The sequence below is a fragment of the Globicephala melas genome, chromosome 17 (assembly GCF_963455315.2).
Source record: "Globicephala melas chromosome 17, mGloMel1.2, whole genome shotgun sequence".
Taxonomy (NCBI): domain Eukaryota; kingdom Metazoa; phylum Chordata; class Mammalia; order Artiodactyla; family Delphinidae; genus Globicephala; species Globicephala melas.
In genome coordinates this window covers 61384518-61403357 of record NC_083330.1, presented here as the reverse complement: position 1 = coordinate 61403357, position 18840 = coordinate 61384518, and the positions used below count along the sequence as shown (strand labels likewise).

The following is an 18840-nucleotide window of genomic DNA, read 5'->3' as shown; positions in this document are numbered from 1 at the left end:
TGTATTGAAGCACCTCCTTTGTGCTTGCAAAAAGAAAAATCATGGTTCTGGTATTAAATATAGAGACACTTTTGTTCCATGAGATAAGAACAATTATTTCTCCACTGCACTTACAGTGTTTCTGTCAATCTTGCTGCCTTTGCTTTGGCACAAGTCCCAGTGCCTTCCATACAGGGGAAAAGGAGCTAACTTTGAAGTTCAAACCTGTGACCTCAGGCCTGTTTCTTTCTTAAGTAACATATCTTCTTTTCAGTGTTTTTCCCCTAAAGGCAAAAACCTAAAGGAAATACAAACTTTGTGTCTAACCAAGATTTTCTTTTAATGATTATAGAATATTTACGCATATCTAGGCAACAGATGGGGTCCACTGATAAAAGAAAATGGTGGCATTGTTTTTTGCTAGTGGTTGTAATGGGACTGTAGTCATATAAACCATTTGTAAATTGTTTTTTTAAAAAAGTTGAATATTGATGGATTTCGTTGTTGCCTTTGCTACACACTTTATTTCCTCGAGTAGTTCAGTTGAAGCCAATGCCACTATGGGTTCTAAAGCGCCGTCCGTGTTGTCTGGGCATGACCTGTGGTATCTGGGCATGGTCAATGTTATTTTCATTACTTCTCCTGGAGGGTCAGAAGGTTGGCCTATTGACTGAAAAGATGTTGTGGGCTATAAACTCAGACCATATTTAAAGAAAAAAGCCTGGGTAGAAGATGCTACAAAGATTTCTAATCTTTAACCTAGGAATCCTGAATGTTGTTAACTTCTTTGCCCTCCTTGCGATGTCAAGACACCTGGGGTGCAGACAGAATCAGTTGGCCCTGAGAACTGACCAGACTGAAGCCTCCATTCTGCTTCTTATACTTTTCCACTCGATGCTTCCCAGGATGCCCACTTCCTGTCACCCAGGTATGAAGTGGCAGAAATATTTTGTTGACAGTCTTTTAAAGAGACAAGGCATGATCGAGATACATATATACACACCTTATAGCCCCTGATTAACAGAATTGATTTTGCAAATTTGACTTTGCTGATTAAATTTGTATGACATATTCAGAAGCACATTAAAAATGAGCTGTTTGGGCTTCCCTGGTGGCGCAGTGGTTGAGAGTCCCCCTGCCGATGCAGGGGACATGGGTTCGTGCCCCGGTCTGGGAAGATCCCACATGCCGCGGAGCGGCTGGGCCCGTGAGCCATGGCCGCTGAGCCTGCGCGTCCGGAGCCTGTGCTCCGCCGCGGGAGAGGCCACAACAGTGAGAGGCCCGTGTACCGCAAAAAAAAAAAAAAAAAAAAAAAAAAAATTAGCTGTTTAACCAGCTGCCACAAAATTAATATGCTCAGTCACTGGTGAGGTCGTAACCTTCATCAAAGTTGTGGCACATTTCTACAATGTAAACAGTTAGTGAAACTGACTAAAAGCCAACATATGACCCTGCCTAAAATCACAGCTGAACCAGTGAAGCACTCTTAAGGTAAATAAAATAAAAAATGATAATCAGAACCAAAATGGCCAGACTCCCAGACCCTAATGATTATATTCAACTTTTCCATTACCTTGACCCTGGACATTGGTGCAAAAATAAGTAATTGCCAAAAAAGCTGGAAACAGCCAATGCTGCATCTTGCACTGAAAAATCTTCATTTTATTTCCTGCTTTTCACATGGGATGTAACAGCAGTCCTAGAAACAGAGAACACAGAGGTATTTTGAGAAGACTTAAATTATATGTAGTCGTCTAAGACAAACAAGCCAACATGTATTAGTATTGTCAGGAAGTAACTCATTCCTAAGGGCATTGTATATTTCACTCTAAAACGTACACTGATAAAAGAAAGATTTTTGAGAAGATGCTGTAAATGAAGAGAATTATTAGAAATATTTGGGCGAGAAGTTCAGAAGGTACTCTGTGACTCTTTTGTAAGGCAAAAACAGCACAATGAATTTCCCAGATGGATAAACTCCAAAAGTTGGCCTGAAATGAGCATTATAATCAGACAGTTACAACTCCCTTGCCAGTCATAAGTATAGATATACAGGACAATTCTTCTAGTGATCAAGGAGCATTTGAAAAACCACTTTGTGCGATTATTAAATCATCACTGAGCTTTCACTTCATTGGGCTGAATAACCCTTAATCTTTTCATCTTTGCTTATAATTTTTTTCTCCATATGTGTGAATCTAAAACTCTTCTAAGATCATCCTTTTCATTAGAATATCAATAAAAGAAAAGCTCCAAGAAAAGATGAAAGAAATGAAAAAGGGGAAAATTAAGGAAGGAAAAGAAGGAAGGAGGGAGGGTAGGAAGGAGGGAGGGAAAGAAGGAGGGGGCGAAAAGTGTGAATGTTTGGGGTTAATTTTAAAGGCCAGTCTACAAGTGCTTGACTACAATTCTATTGCAAGCCATTACAGAGGAGAAATTCTGAGTCCTTACCTCAGAAATTAAGTCATCTCAAAAGTTTTCTTCTATCCAGGGCATTTTTTGAAGTAGGTATGATTATAATATTGATTTACAGATAAGGAAAATAAGGCAGAGAGAGTTTTCCCAAGTCACATAGATAGTGAGTTCAGGATCCAGGATTTCAGCCCACACAGACAATCAAACATGGTAGAAGCATCTTAGGAAAATGCTTCTAAAGTATCACATTTCATATCACTTTCTTTTCACTTTAAAATATCTTTTCTCATTCTGATTACAAAAATAATGAGTTTAATCATAGAAAATTAGAAAATACAAGAAAGCACAGCAAAGAGTATGTGCAAATATTTGCTGATGACATAAATGTCCTGTTACAATATGCATGACAATATCACAACTTATTTATTATCTAGCTTTATTTGTAAATGTAGATTGTTTCTAAATTTCCCTAATACATGTAACACTGGAATGACTATCCTTATTCACACCTCTTTGAATACATGACTATTGATTTCTTTGGCTAAACTCCCAATTGTAGAACTGTTGGGTAAAACAAGATGTGTTTTTAAAGGTTTTTAAAACATAGGTACATAATGCCTTATACTGATTTCCACTTCTATCAGCATCTTATATGAGTACCAAATCACATCACTTCCATCATCACAGGGGTTCATTGCTTTCAACATATCCTGATTTGATAGGTAAAATGTGATTATCACAATATCATCTTAATTTTTTTTTATAATCAGTAAAACGTAACATTTTGTGTTTGTTAGCTACTTATACTTTTTATAAAATACCTGTTCATATATTTCACCCATTTTCTCATTGATTTGTAAGAACTCTTTATACATTATTAATTTTAACATATATACTGCAGTATTTTTCAAGTTTGTTTTTGACCTTTCAATTTTGTTTTATTGGGTCAAGATTTTTTTTTTAATCAAGGCATCTGATTTGATCTTTTTCTTTATGGTTTCTGATTCAATGTCATGGGTAAAATCACTTTTTCCATCTCAAGGTATATTTCTAGTTATCTTAATTTTTTAATTCCAGTTGTGAATGGAAACCTGGATTATTTTTTAATATAGAAAAGATAGTGATTTTTATCTATTTATTTTATAGTAGACCACCATTTTGAACTCTTACTCTATATTTTTTCAATTTAATCTCTTGCATTTTCCAGGTTGACAATTGCAACCACCGTGTGTGTGTGTGTGTGTGTGTGTGTTTAATTATATAGGCCAGGAGTTTTAAAACAATTATTTTACAAGGAATGCCTCAAATATTTCATCACTAAGTATATTGCTAGTAGTTAGATTGAGATATATTGTCTCTTTCTGTTAAAAAATAAATTCTTGACTTTTTACTGGGTATTTTTTTTCAACCAGGAATGAATGCTGAATCTTGGCTTTTTGCTGTTTCATCTATGGAGATGTTCACGTTTTTCATCTATACCTCTTAGTGTAATTCATTACTTTGGTAGTGTCTAGTATTAATGTATCCTTGAAACACAGAAATAAATCCTGCCTGTTCATGAAAATTACTGTGGGTTTTTTTTTAACTTTAATGTAATTATAATGGTTTTAGTTTTCAGCCAAGCCATTTTCAAATAGATGACAGAGTCATATTCTTTCTTTCAAGAAGATTCTGTAACATTTGAGCTATTGGTTGCTTATGGTCTAATTAAACTCTTCAAACTGAAAGGATGGAAGCAGAATTGTTTGAAATAACAAAGACAGTAATAGAGCAAAAGAGTCCTTCTCTCTAACTCCTAAGGGACTAACCAAACGCAAGCACTCTTTGTTAAATGCTAATGATTTTTCAAATGTTTTAAACTTTAAAATACCTATGATTTTCTCTGTTATAGATATATGTCTGTGGTGGCAGAAAATAAAAGTAAATGAATTCAAGTTACCTATTTGCAAATTAAAAATGAATATAATTGATTGCAGGACTCAAAAATTGGATATTAATTCTTCTCGAGAAACAAGAGTGAGTACTATTCTAGGTGACATTTATCCCCAAATGGAAGAGTATGGTAAAAAATTATTATTACAGTGCTATTGTATGCCACATTAAGTTTATCTAGTATTTTCATACTATTACCTCTTCGAGAACTTTGATAGACCCAGATAAAACCCCTTCTGTAGCTTTGGATTATATCTAGTGGAGCTATCTTTTAGTTTCCAAAGCTTGGGAGGAGACTCTGACCCTTGCATGTTTTTTAAAGCAATCAATATTTCTTATTTAATCCAAGTATTTTTAAAATTGCTATCATGTTACTTCTTCCCAATCCTGGCTGCTGTTCTTTGAGAGATGCTACACTGGCACATTCTTTGAAACAACATATGTAATCTAGTGAAGCACATGTCAGCCAGACTTAAGGCTGGAGCCAGTCTTGGGAAATATTTTTCAAACAATCCTGCTTCCATCCTTATAGTTTGAAGAGTTTAATTAGAAAACTGAACTGAGTGAGTACTGGGTCCTATAAGAGTGAGTCCTACTATTCTCAGATTCTGTGAATAAAACAGGAGGATTTTAGTAGCAGTAGGAGGATTCGTGCAGCCTTCAGGTAGCAGCTATAGATGCTAAAACATCTGATGACCTACTTCAGTGAGCTTCCACATGTTAGGATCTGGTCTCTGCCATCCTTGGGGGCACCTGGGGCCCGGCCTTGCTAGCAATACCACACAGGGCTCTGAGGCTCAGCCTGACCATCTCTGGGTGAGGAAATGTGAAGGCCACTGTAGATCTCAGTCAAGGCTAAGATAGTGATTTCTTTCTTTTCTATGTAAAATCATAGTTATCCTGCTTTCTTGGCTTCTTATAACTCCCCCAAGGCCATTCATTGCTCTTGAGAGAGGATTCCTTTTTCAAGGACCCTTGCTCCTTCATGATCCAGTCCAGACCATATGGCTGTTCATCTTTCATCCAGGGAATACTGGAAATAGAAGATGACTTCCTGTCAGGAATGCTTTGTTTCACAAAGGGCTTTTCGGCTTCCTTTCCAGTGCAATAGTTGGAAAATGGTCATCAGCTCTTGAAATAAACATGGTCGTCCCAGTGTTTAACTAACATGGAGTCACAGGCTTTGATGCAGATGCTGGAGTCATCGGCGCATCTGGTGTGCCTCTGATGCCGCAACTGTTTCCTGAATGCTTTCCATAAAGAATTCTTTGGTGTGATCCTTCTGAAGGGCAGCTCACTGAAGAAGGAGTTGACTGGGACAACTTCAGAGGCATCCCATCAGGCCTCAGCTCTACCTAAGCAGCACTGAAAATTGCCAAAACAGTGTCCCCCTGGGAGGGTCACATTACTCACAAAGGAAGGTCTAAGGGATGACATGGACCTGTAGACCACTGCAGCTTCACTTGGGAGTGCAACCCTTTGCTGCTGCTTGCTTTTCCAAAGTTCCTGTAACACTGAGACAATATTGAAGTCTTCAGAGATGAGAGCCAGATCTCTCTGAGGCAAGAGCTGAGCAATGTAATGTCTGAGGGATTCCAAGGTTATGTCCACCTTCAGTCTGCAACGTAAGCCTTCTGCAGAGTGCTCCCAGGCTTGAATTCTTGCAGTCCTGGACTGAGTCTGTGCAGCTCATGGACGCATTGGATTACCAAAGAATCCCTTTAACATCTGCCAATCAGACATCTTCCAGAGTCTAAAGACTCCTCAGGGCACCCTCCTCCCAGGCTAACTGATCTTTGTTGTTTCTGCATATTTTTGTTTTTATATCATGTCGACTTTGTATAGCTGCTTTTTTGGATCTATGTTAATAACCAAAATTGACTAAAAGTTTTCTTTTCTTAAAAGGTTTGGTGTCAAGATTATTCTAGCTTCATAAAAAAAAGTTAGAAACGTTTCCATTTTTTCATTGTGCCGTAATAGTTTTGTTTTGTTTTGTTTTGGGTTTTTTTGGGTTTTTTTGTTTTTTTTGTGGTACGCGGGCCTCTCACTGCTGTGGCCTCTCCCGTTGCGGAGCACAGGCTCCGGATGCGAAGGCTCAGCGGCCATGGCTCACGGGCCCAGGCGCTCCACAGCATGTGGGATCTTCCCGGACCGGGGCACGAACCCGTGTCCCCTGCATCGGCAGGTGGACTCTCAACCACTGCGCCACCAGGGAAGCCCCGTAATAGTTTAAGTAGCATGAGAAAGATCTACTCTATGAAAGCCTATGAATAATTTGAGTGAGAAAATCATATGGGCCTATTCCCTTTCTGAAGCTAATTCCTACACAGCTTTAAAAATATATTTTGTCTTATTCATAAACCTATTTAGCTTTTTTACTTCTTGGTTCTAGTTTGGATATTTTCCCTTAAAGTTATTCTTTTAATTTTGATTTTCAGATTGAATAGCACAGAGTTGTGTGATCTCTCAAATTACAACCTATCTTTTCTTGTTATAGCTCCATTATCAGTATTAAAGTGATGTGTTTCTGACTTTCTCTTTTCTCTCCAAAATAGATAAGCTATATATATATTTGTCCAGATTGTAATTTTTTGAGAATAGGTTTTTTTTATTTGCCAATATTATTTTTTGATTTCTAATTTATTTAGTTCTGTATTTATCTTTGCTTTTCTGCTTTTATAATATTTTTTTTTATTTATTTATTTTGGCTGCGCCGGGTCTTTGTTGTGGCACGCGGGATCCTTTAGTTGTGACACGCAGGCTCACAGCTGCAGCATGTGGACTCTCAGTTGCGTCATGCATGTGGGATCTAGTTCCCTAACAAGGGATGGAACTCGGGCCCCCTGTATTGGGAGTGTAGTCTTACCCACTGGACTACCAGGGAACTCCTGCTCTTATGTTTTTAATTTTTGTTGTTCTTTTTGTTTATTTAATCCTTAATTAATGTAATAGTCTTTATTTGAGGCCATAATTTTTCTCTGAATATGCTTCGGCAGCAACATACAAACTTTAATTTCCTTTTTAACCCAAGAGTTATTTCAGTGAATGTAGCAAAGCAGAATTCTATGAATCTTCAAAACAATATGATTCAATATGATTCACGCACTTAAACTTATTCTGGTTTTATTCCAGAGTGATACAGTATATCCAGAGGAATAAATTAATTATATTCCTTCAAGCAATCATTCATAAAAAAATTTTTTTGGCAACCACTTTTTATAATATCCAGTGACAGTCTAGTGTGCAATTCTTTTGTATTGCCAATTAAAGGAAGAGCCACATGCTTTGATAATCATAGAAATAATCAAGTTAAGATCCTATAAAAAAAATTAAAGAATGTATTCATTTGTATTTAGGGATCCAAAAAGCATCTCCCCCAACCAGCCTACTATACTTCCAAAATGCTAATTACTAAAGAATATTTTCTTAAATTAAGACTTTCACGTACTAGAAGCCCCTTAAAATTCAATGGAATAGGTAACACATTGAGTGACTATTTTATATGTAATATATACGGCATTTTAGTCTGGATGAATTTATTATTAATTTATTACAGATTAATAAACCAACTATGTGTCAGAGCACAGAAGAAATGGGACAAATGGAGAGTGAATTTAGATAAAATACAGGGGGAAAGGCCCTGAGGCATCTAGAGAACTCTAACCCCACCCAGCCAAGTAGAACAAGATCAGGTGGGTTATCCAAAGGACTGTGAAATCACTCTTTTGCTCTTTTGTGTACAGAGGCTTGAATACAGGGGATTTGCAAAGAGAGGGGAGTAGGCGTCAGCCCTATCATGATCAAGACCGTGATACCCAAAGAAAACCACAGAAGTAGAATCACTCTCTCAACTCAAACGAAATATTCTTTCTAAGATTTTGTTCCCCAAACATAACCACAGGTTTCATCCAGAACAGGGCAAAGGGAGGGAGAGGTAAGGAAACAATTTGTCTTTTTGGCATGCCCTTTAAGATCAGAGACTTTTATCAGATATCACACGATACTATGTTAACATAGTAGAGCAAGTCCTTTTACAAGCCACAGTCCAATAGTCTTTCTCTTTCTCATCAAAACACTGCAGTTCCTGTGTCCAGGTGTTTTGAAGCAATACTTAACACACCACATTAGAAGTTAATCTGCATTTCACACAATTTAAATAAGTAAATACACCGATGAATTAGTGCTACCCTAATCTTGGCAACTTTTTTTGAAAACTGTGTATTATTTATATGGAAAAAAAACTGTAGCCCTAGATTATCTTTAAATTCTTCCTTTTTTTGTGTGTTTATTTTAAATTAGGATGAGTAATACCATATTGGGAGAACTGGAATTTTCATTTTCCCAAGGTTTTCTGCCAAGTCTCTTTTTTGGACAGTAAAATAGAGGCAAGAAAAAATCCCAATTCCTATTAAAGTGCCATGAGATACTTTAACACTTACCAAAATATCAAAGCCTAATTTGTTGAAACTTTGCCTAAAACCTTGCACAAAACAAATAACTCTGCCTTAATTTTTTTTTTTTTTTTTTGGTTTAAAAACATCATGTTAGAAGTGGCTATCTAGCTCTAAGTTCAGAAGGTATAAACCCAATTTGAGGAAAGTTGATAATCTTTAGTACAAGTTTTCTCAGAACACTGTCACGAGATTATGTAATCAGTAACTTAAAACTATCCCCATTAGGACTAATTGACCCTTCCTCTACTTCATATGTTTGTTTTATTTAATTGCATTTATACAATTAAATTTAACAAGGAGCAAAGCCCCTTGTGCAAGCCAGTTTTATCAAAATCCCTTAAAATATTTATCCTAAAGTTTTTGTAAACTACTCATATAAACACACACACATACACACACAGACTTACACACATATATACCCAAACCTTGGATAATGTTCTACTCAGTCAGTGCTGACATACAAAAAACCATAAACTTAAACAAAATTGTTGCCAGCCAACTGGCACACCAGGCCCTGAGAGAGACTGTGATTTGTAATATCAGAATCTTCATTCCAACAATCACTAATGAGAGCCCTACTATGTAACCAAAGCTCTCTACTCTAAGGGAGATACAAAATTTCATACTATATGATCCCTGCCTTCAGTCAACTCACTTACAGTTGACTGCAAGCAAATATATTGCCAAGCTAAATGCAATAAGTATGAAATAGAACAAAGAGTTAGCACGAGCTGGAGGTATGAATAGAAAACTGGGAGCTAGGAAGACAGATCTGCCAATAATTTGCTAGGGGTCCTTGACTGACTAGTTTAACCACTCCATGTCTTGATTTCTTTATCAGCAAAATGTGCCAGTGAACATCTGCCTTATAGGATGATTGTGATAATGTAAATAATGTACTTAGAAACTCAGGAAACTCTCAAAAAGTTCTAACTAGTAACATGTTAGGAACAGGTTGAGAGGACACAAAGGAAAAGGGAATGATAATCATCAATGAATTTACTACTTGGGTAGATACTAAAGGAGGAAAAGACTCAAGAAGTCTTTATCAGGACTTCTCTGGTGGTCCAGTGGGTAAGATTCCGCACTCGCAATGCAGGGGGCCCAGGTTCGATCCCTGGTCGGGGAACTAGATCCCACGTGCATGCTGCAACTAAGAAGTCCACATGCCACAGCTAAGAAGTCCGCATGCCACAACTAAGAGTCCACATGCTGCAACTAAGTCCACATGCCACAATTGAGTCCGCATGCCACAACTAAGAGTCCACATGCTGCAACTAAGTCCACATGCCACAATTGAGTCCGCATGCTACAACTAAGAGTCCGCATGCCACAACGAAGAGTCCGCAGGCCACAAGTAAGAGTCCGCATGCTACAACTAAAAGATCCTGCATGCCGCAACTAAACATGCCGCGACGAAGATCCCACGCGCCATAACTAAGACCCAGTGCAGCCAAAATAAATATTAAAAAAAAAAAGAACTCTTTATCTCCTCCATCTAATGAAGGTTGTGGGACTAACTTGTTATAAAGGTTTAGGCAAAAACAGAAGATCCAAATAATGACAGAGGCACAATTATTTGCACAGGTGAACTACTTTAAACTTTTCCAATTACATTCCTATCCATTTTTTATCATTTTCCAGATGACAGCTCTATACAGGTTCAAAATAATCAACCATCTGAAGATCTGGAAGATTTGACTTAAGAGCAATTCATTGACTAAAAAGAAGACTTAGCAGTTTTAGTTGACAAGCCCATGTAAAGAAGATTTGGAAGAAATGGGAATGATTAAGCATGATTTAAGCCTAGGAAAAATAAGAATCGGAGGCACATAATGGATGTCTTCAAATATCTGAAGGGCTTTAACATAGAAGATAAAACAAGATTATTCTGTGCAGTTTCTGCAAATAGTACTCGAATCAATGGACCGAGCCACAGAGATGCTCATTTGGATATAAAAATTCTCTAACAACTAGAATGCCTTCTTCACTTTTATTAGAAGTTCTGAGGCAGAAGCTGGCTAAGTTTTACCCATGAGAGGTGTTATAGAAGAGATTCCTGGGTTTGTGGGCAGGGGAACTGGACAAAATGACCTTTAAGTCTGAACTCTTTCTGGACTCTACATTATTAATATTTTTTTTTCTTTCTTTTTTTTTTTGTGGTACGTGGGCCTCTCACTGTTGTGGCCTCGCCCGTTGTGGAGCACAGGCTCCGGATGCGCAGGCTCAGCGGCCATGGCTCACGGGACCAGCCGCTCCGCGGCGTGTGGGATCTTCCCGGACCGGGGCACGAACCCGTGTCCCCTGCATCGGCAGGCGAACTCTCAAACACTGCGCCACCAGGGAAGCCCAACATTATTAATATTTTGATATCACTTTTATAGGAGAATTTACAGTAAATTGATGATCTAGGTCATACGTATTTACAGATAAGAATGCAAAGACTAAAAACAGGGCTAACATCTTTGCCCAGTGTGTTGACATGTTTAGTATTCCTTATTTCATCTCTGTAGTGAAAATACCACCCTCCTTACACCCAGAATAACCAAAAGGGTTTTCAGGATTAGTTAATGAGGTCTACTTAAAAACAAGCCCTAGAGGAAGTCAGTGGTTATCACTCTTCTCTGTTAGCATCAGGACACAGGAGAAAACAACTCTAATTTAGAAATAAAGACCTAGTTGTGTTACTATAAGCTTGGTGACTAGCCTTTTTCTTCCCCCTGCGCGAACTCCCCACTGTGCATGGCATTTTGATTAGAAATCAAGTGGAAAGCCACAATTTTATTAGCATAAAGTGTCAAAGGGTAGAAGAGTTCAGGAATGCCAGAGACTGGAAATTGAGAAGGGGTGCGTCAGAAAAGAGTGAGCCACAAGTAGGGGGAATCAACTCTGCATAAAAACGCCCCTCGGGACTTCCCTGGTGGTCCAGTGCCTAAGACTCCGTGCTCCCAATGCAGGGAGCCCGGGGTTCAATCTCTGGTTGGGAAACTAGATCCCACATGCATACCGCAACTAAGAGACCACATGCTGCAACTAAGAAGCCTGCAAAGAAGCCCACATGCCGCAACTAGGAAGCCTGCAGGCCACAACTAAAAGAGCCCGCATGCCGCAACTAAAAGATCCCACACCTGGCAATGAAAATCCCATGTGCTACAACTAAGACCTGGCGCAGCCTAAATAAATAAGTAAATAAATAAATATTTAAAAAAAGAAAAAAATATCCCTCAAGTCCTGGACAATTCAGAATAAAGGGTCAATTAATCAAGAAAAGTTAACAATCATAAATGAGTACGTGCTTAATAATAGAGTTTCAAAATACACAAAGCAAAAACTGATAGAACCAAAGAAAGAAAGAATAAGCAAAGTTAGAAATGTTAACAATCCCCTCAGGAACTGATTGAACACCTAGACAAAATAACAGTAAGGATATAGAAGATGTGAACCACTCTATCAACTAGTAATTGATATTTATTGAACACTACATCCAAAAACTGCAGAATATTCTTTTTTTAAAAAATTTCTTATAAAATCGTCCATATTCTGCATCCTAAAATGAGACAATAAATTCCAAAAGACTCAAAGTTTGCAGAGTATGTTTTCTGACAACAACAGAATTAAATTAGATATCAATCATAATAAAATATCTTTACAAATTCAAAATATTTGGAAATTAAACATGATGCTTCTATTTAATCCATGAGTAAAAGGAGAAATCACAATGCAAATTTTTAAAATAGTTGGAAGGGAAAAAATATAAAAAGATAACACACGAAAATTTGTGGGATGCAGCTAAAAGATTAGAGAGAAATATTGACATAAAAAAAGAAGGAATTTAAAAATCAATGATCTAATTTTCCACTTAAAGAAGCCAAAAAAAGAAGAGCAAATTAAAATCCTAATTAAATTGGAAAAGGGATTAATAAAGATAAGCATAGAACCCAAAAATACATAAAATAAATATTAGTAAAAATTAACAAGGCCAAAATTTGCTTCTTTAAAATATTAATAAAATTGAAAAATCTTTAGAAAGAGTGATCAACCTCCAACAGACTGCATTGGCCTCTTATCCCATTGTAACTCTCCAGCTAACTTCATGGCCCCTGTAACTTTACTTTCTGAGTCTTGGGTAACATAATACATCTAGATGGGCAGTTTAACCCATAATCAAAAAAGTTCAAAGTGCATGATAGTCAATAAATAAATACTGATTGATGTAATGATCAATGATTGAATGACCAGGGCTGATGTGTACAGTTCACAGTTGACGCACTGTACAATTTGCAGTTGGCCTAGGGCAAGTAATGCTTGAAATTAGCAGACACTCTCTCCAACTTGTATGCAAAACTGTTTTCCAGAGAAAAGGATACTGTCTTCTTCTCCCAATAGCATGGGTCTGCCCAGAGGTACCTTTTTCTAGTTCACAGAAAGACCCCATGTAGGATCATAGCAGCCCAGTGAATGGCTCAAATGCAAGGGATATGTCTGCAGATCACCCTCAGAAATGTAGCTGTTTAGTCTTAAACTAGGTTGCTGTAAGTCCTGCATGACAGAAGGCAGAGCCACTCCAAAAGTATGGCAAACTGGAGACTCTCCTTGACTCAGGAATGTTCCATTACCCAGCATTTTTTTTTTTTTAAGGACTAACATAGCTTCTTGGTCAAAGAAATGAGAGTTGCTTTTAACTAAACTCTATCTACAAGCAGCATAAAGGGCAGCTGCACATCTCAGCATAGACATCTCATCCTTTCGGAAGGCTTCGCTGATCTTCCAAGTATGGGCCAGATGCTCCTTCTGTGTTTCCTACAGTAGTAATCTTTATTTTCCATTCTAAACCTACAGTAGAACATCATCTTTTGATATCGATTCAGTGTGCTCCCCTTTGCAAAAGCAGACAGAAAGCCATGGAGGAGGAAATCTTTATCCAGTAAAAGATCCCCTGAGTACCTCTAGTTATAGACACCACCTATGAAACTCAGAAGAACTCAGCCGAGCCTGGCCTCCCTCTGGATCAATTTTCATAAACAACCCAGGTTATCTCTGGTACGAAAAAGACTAAACACTGTTCCCTAAAATTAAAAGTTAGGGACCCTTGCCGGTGAGCTCTAACAAAGGCCCACTGGCAGAAAAGTTCTTCGAGAGCATTGATTTTAAAAAATTACCCTGAAGTATAAATTAAAAATTAAATTAAATTTAAAAAAATTACCTTGAAGAAATGTGGAGTCTAGACTCTAAGCCCCAACTTAAACAGACACTCAGAATTTCCTGAGAATTTCCTGTGCCTTTCTAGTCACAATCCCCTCAAAAAGTGGAGCCAGAGAAAGAGAGAAGAGGAAACGTGGGAAGAAGAAGAAAAAAAAGGTAGAAAGAAGGAAAAAGAAGCAGGAGACAAGAGAAACCAGTTTTGTCTTCCCGACTCTGTACTAAATCATTTTAGGCCTTAAAACATAGGGTGGCTATGTTATCCCTGTTTTCTAGAAGAGAAAACTGAAGCCCAGAGAGGTTAAGGAACTTGGGCAGGGGCACAGAACAAGCAAGTGTAGATTTCACCCACACCTCTCTGCCTTCCAGCCTCTGTTTCAGCTCCCAGACTTGTATGGCCTCAGTTGATGTCATCCATTTACAGTCACACACCCTTGAAGTGAAGGGTCACTTCACCCTTCCCCACCAAAGAAGCTGATGGAGCAATGGGGTCCGGGTTCAAATCTCATACAGACTTTTCTTAATCATGTATCTGGTACTTGCTGGCTTTGCAACCCCAGGCGAGGTAGTTTATATCCCCGAAGCTCAGTGATCTTACATCTAAAAGGAGGAGAATATTTACTTCCACAAGTAACTGGGGGGCTTAAACGTGTTTCTGAAAAAGAAAAGGGCAGGTACCCAACAGGGACTCGAAACACATGCCAGCACTTCCTCGACTACACACACCCATCTCCCAACTAGAACAGGATAAGGCTTGGTCTTCACAAGGCTTGTTCTATATAGAAGAGTAACTGGGGCCCTGCCACTTTTTATTTAGTTAGTTACCAAAGAGGAGGAGAAACAAGAGGAGACTGTTTTCTTGCCATCCAGCACTATCAGGGGGCAAATCTGTCAAAGAGGAAGTTTGTTTTTGTCCCTTTCCCTTAAACTTTCCTCTTCTCCTCTCCCCCACCCTACCCATCCCGCTGTTCCCCTTGGTCATTTATCATCTGTTCTCTACAAATTGTCATAATCCCAGGTAATTTGTTAGCTCAGTGGTGCTCAAACACCACCACCTCAGCCTGCAGCAATTCAGGAAGGTCCTGGTCCTTTAAAGGAACCTTGGGTTACACTCGACTGGCCTGGAAAACAGCAGTCGTTTGGCTGAGTTTGGATTAAAATGACAGCAAATGTGGCTCTAGAGTCACATAATTGCAAAGACTCTCGGCTTAAGACAAGCAAAAGATCTTTGTGTTTTACTAGCTGACACTAGGAAGTATTTAAGGGTCAAAGGGAGTGTACCCCAATGAGCCCTTTTTTGCTGGGCTGGGGCTTGTTCCGGTGCCCCTCAAATCATACGAATTTGCTCAGCCCTTTCTTTAAGGCCAGTCCTGGCTGATTCCAAAAGCCAAGACTTTCACGGAAGGCCCAGAGTTCTCTGAAATCCACAGCTGGACCATTAGCAGCAGGAAAAATGCCAAAGGACTCCTCCCATCAATCCCAAAGCCTGGGACCTGCCCAAAACTGCTCCAGGAATCCTGATGGGTTCCAAGGAATCCTTCCCAGGGAATTACTGAGAGCCCTCACCAGTGTGGTTCTTGTCCTTTCAAAGGGACCCCCAGGAGGTCAGGGATGTAGTGGAGGTTCAGGTCTGTCCTGGCTCAGGGCTCCCCAGGCAGAAGGAGGCGATGCCCAATGCTTAGTGAGAGTATACTGTACATAATGGATAAACCTTGAAAACATTTTACTAGTTGAAAGAAGCCAGTCACAAAGGACCACACATAGATTGTATGCTTCCATTTACATGAAATGTCAGCAGAAAGTAGATGAGTGGTTGCCAAGGGTGTTGGGGGGGCGAGGTTGGGAAGAAATGGGGAGTTTCCGCTAATAGGTACAGAATATTTTTTTGGGGAGTGATAAACATCTCCTAAAATTGATTGTGGTGATGATTGCACAACTCCATGAATATACTAAAAAACCACCGAATTGCACACGTGTGCAATTGTATCTCAATAAAGCTGTTTCTTAAAAAAAATCCTATCCTGAAGTCTATCTTACAGTAACCACACCCTTGGGACCAGGTTCAAGGGAAATCCATCCAAGTTGCTCTTTTGAAACAACTCAAAATCCAAATGCTATCCATGCATTAATTCATTCACTCATTTTACATTTACCAGTGAGTTCTCTGTGGGCAGAACTGGACCACCTTGTCAGAAACACACCACCAGCTCTCCCCACTGCATCCAGCTTAAGCCGGTTTGCTGGATGCGAGCAGGGCCTCTTTATCACACGCTGCAACCAGGAAGGGCCCCCCTTGACTCTCTGTAGCTGAGGAGCCCCAGAGCCTTTAAGAGGGGAGTTTCAGGAAAAGTCTTTCTCATTTCTGCTCCCCACAGAGCCACCAATGTCTTATCCGCATATTTCTTTGTTTCTGCCCCCCTTCCACCCCCTTCTACTGCTGCAGGCAGCTGACTCTCTGAAATTTCCAGAAGGGAAATGAGGCTCTCAGCTGTAGCTCCAAAAGTGGTTTTCAGGGGGGAGGGGGGAGGGGCAGATATAGGCCGCTGTGAGAGCTGCACGTAAGCTCCATTTGCACAGTTGCCCTAAGGACGTGCCGAAAGCCTAAGCACAATGCGCGACCCCGGGTCAATCCAGAGCTTTGACCCCGGGTCAATCCAGAGCTTCGCGTGCCACAGGGCGGAGCCTCCCGCAGAGGACCCAAGAACCCAGCTCCTGAATCAGAGTGCCCGTGTCCTGGACTTGCAGGCAGCGTTCAGACCCTTGCTTAGGACTAAGGCCACTCCAGTGGCACAACGCCGGCTCCTCTTGGCCGGGCCCTAACCCTGTCTTGACTGTGCGCTGTGCGCGCTAAAGCCAAGCTCGGCCAGATGCACCTCCGCCTAGGCGCTGCGTACTAGAGCGCTTGAAGCCGCCAGCAGTTCAGAGGGATAAAAGGGGCGGGTGGGGGGAGGGGGGTGGGAAAAGCCAGGGCAGAGAAGACCCTCCAGCACCACAGCGTGGTGGTGCATCTGAAAGCTGCAACTTCCTGGGTCCAGACACCAAAGTAAAACGCGCGAAGCATCCGGGTTTCCTGGCGTGGACGAGCTATCACTACGTGGAAGAGCTATCACTACTGCCAACATCCTGCATCGAGGCACTCCGTTTGCTTGCTCCTCTTTTCGCGAGCACCTGGTCCCCAGCGCGGGTCACCCACGGGGATCTAGGTGAGTTGCGTACCCCATGATCTCCATCGACTGTTTTCCCAAGCGACCCTTAATACAATCTAAATAAAAACAGCGTGCTTTCTGTTTATATACAGCTCTCCAAAACAATCCCTAAGCCCCTTTCTCAACGGAATGGTCGCCTTTACGAAGCCCCTTCTACTTGGAAATTCTGGAGTCTCCACTGTCTCGAAGTGGAGACAGCCGCTCTTTCCCGCCGAGCACTCACAGCGCCCAAGTACAAGGGGGAAAGCTCCTGAGAGCAACCCAGGGCATCTTCACTGTCTGCATTTGCATCACGCAGTGCCACCAATCTCCCTGCCCAGTGACCCCCTGCGAAGAGGCACCCGGTGCACCTTCCCATCGCACCTCAAACGTCCCCGGGCCATCCGAGGCGCGCGTGAAGAGAAGGTCCATGGAATTGCACGGCGTCTGCAGGTGGCTAGTCCTTCCCACTTTCCCTTCCTCAAGAATAGACTTTGCAAAGCCGACCCGAAAGAAGAGCAGAGAAAGATTGGAACTGACCTGTTCAGGAGAAGATTCCAGCCCAGGTAGGGGGCCTCTCCGTGCCTAGGGAAGATCCAAGTTCCGCCGCGAATTGGTTCTTGGCGGCGCACGGGTCTCGCGCGCTTCCCGCCGCGTGCCCCTTTCAATTAGCCTCTCTCCCTCTCCTCTACCCGCTTCTGCCCCCACTCCCGGCCGCTCAGAGCTGCCTCCTCCTCTCCAGGGCTTCCCTCCTGCTAGGCGCCCGGGATCAGATAAGAGGAAAGGAAGGCCCGCTGGCAGCCAATTATAGAGCGGAAGGTGGCTGCGGGGGGAGGTAGGAGGCAGGCCTAAGCCCCTAACGCACCCCCGCTTCCCTCCTCCTCTTCTCCTCCAGCCCGGCCCCACAAGAGATGCTCTGAGGAGCCCGCCCAGCGCCGCAGGCGCGCCAGCCCAGACCTGGCGGCCGCCCCAGGTGCGGGCCGCAGCCGGCTGAACAGTGCCGGGAAAGAGCGGCTTTTGCCCCTCCACTCGCACCGAGGCTAGCGTGCGGCTGGCTGCTTTGCGAGGTCTGGAGCCCTCGAGGACGCAGGTGCTGTGTGCCCGCTTCCCCATTCCCAAAGACCAGCCTGGTCAGGGACCCCGCGCTCGGGCGGCCGGTACCCGCTATAAAGGGGTAGCCTGTCTTGGGACTTCCCTGGCGGTCCAGTGGTTAAGACTCCGCGCTTCCACTGCAGGGGGCGCGGGTTCGAGCCCTGGTCGGGGAACTAAGATACCACCAAAAAAAGACAAAAAAACAAGGGGTACCCTTCCTCCCTTCCTTCTTCTGAACGAGGGCTATAAAATGCCAAAGCAGATATGCTCAAACTTTAATGTGCAGGAGAATCACCTGCGAATGTTGAAATAGACATTTTTGGTGTTTAAAAGGACGAATGTCGGCTGTGTCCGGTGGTAGGACTTCTTAAACTGCATATGCTCTCTCGCAGAGATCCTGTTTCAACAGGTCTGGGCTGAGGCCAGGGACTCTGCATTTATCAAACACCCTGGTGGTTCTGATACATGCAGGTCACCCTCCGAGAGGCTCTGCTTTAGCTGTGAAGCCCACGAGGCACGCCAGAGCCCCGCGCCAGGTCTCCAGGGACTCGGCCCTGCGCGGTCATCCCCTGGGCCCCCTTGGA

The 18840-nt window shown here is 41.5% G+C and overlaps 1 protein-coding gene, 1 non-coding gene and 1 pseudogene across 6 annotated transcripts in view; 1 reads left to right on the top strand and 2 right to left on the bottom strand.

Moving 5' to 3' along the window:
* Positions 1-18840, bottom strand: part of COL14A1 (collagen type XIV alpha 1 chain) — a 268310-nt gene that overhangs the window by 225272 nt on the left and 24198 nt on the right. For 4 of the 5 annotated variants that reach the window (XM_030875687.3, XM_030875690.3, XM_060287056.2 and 1 more), the window contains exon 4: positions 1553-1678. In XM_030875687.3, the coding sequence (XP_030731547.1) occupies positions 1553-1640 (88 nt within the window). In that variant the 5' untranslated portion in view covers positions 1641-1678. Of the gene's footprint in view, positions 1-1552; positions 1679-17704; positions 17904-18840 lie in introns of those variants that run through there. The other variant, XM_030875688.3, reaches the window with a different exon arrangement.
* LOC115863403 (protein limb expression 1 homolog pseudogene) lies at positions 5047-18277 on the bottom strand (annotated as a pseudogene).
* On the top strand, positions 9837-9909 carry TRNAA-CGC (transfer RNA alanine (anticodon CGC)). The gene has a single exon. It is a non-coding gene; the product is annotated as a tRNA-Ala (tRNA).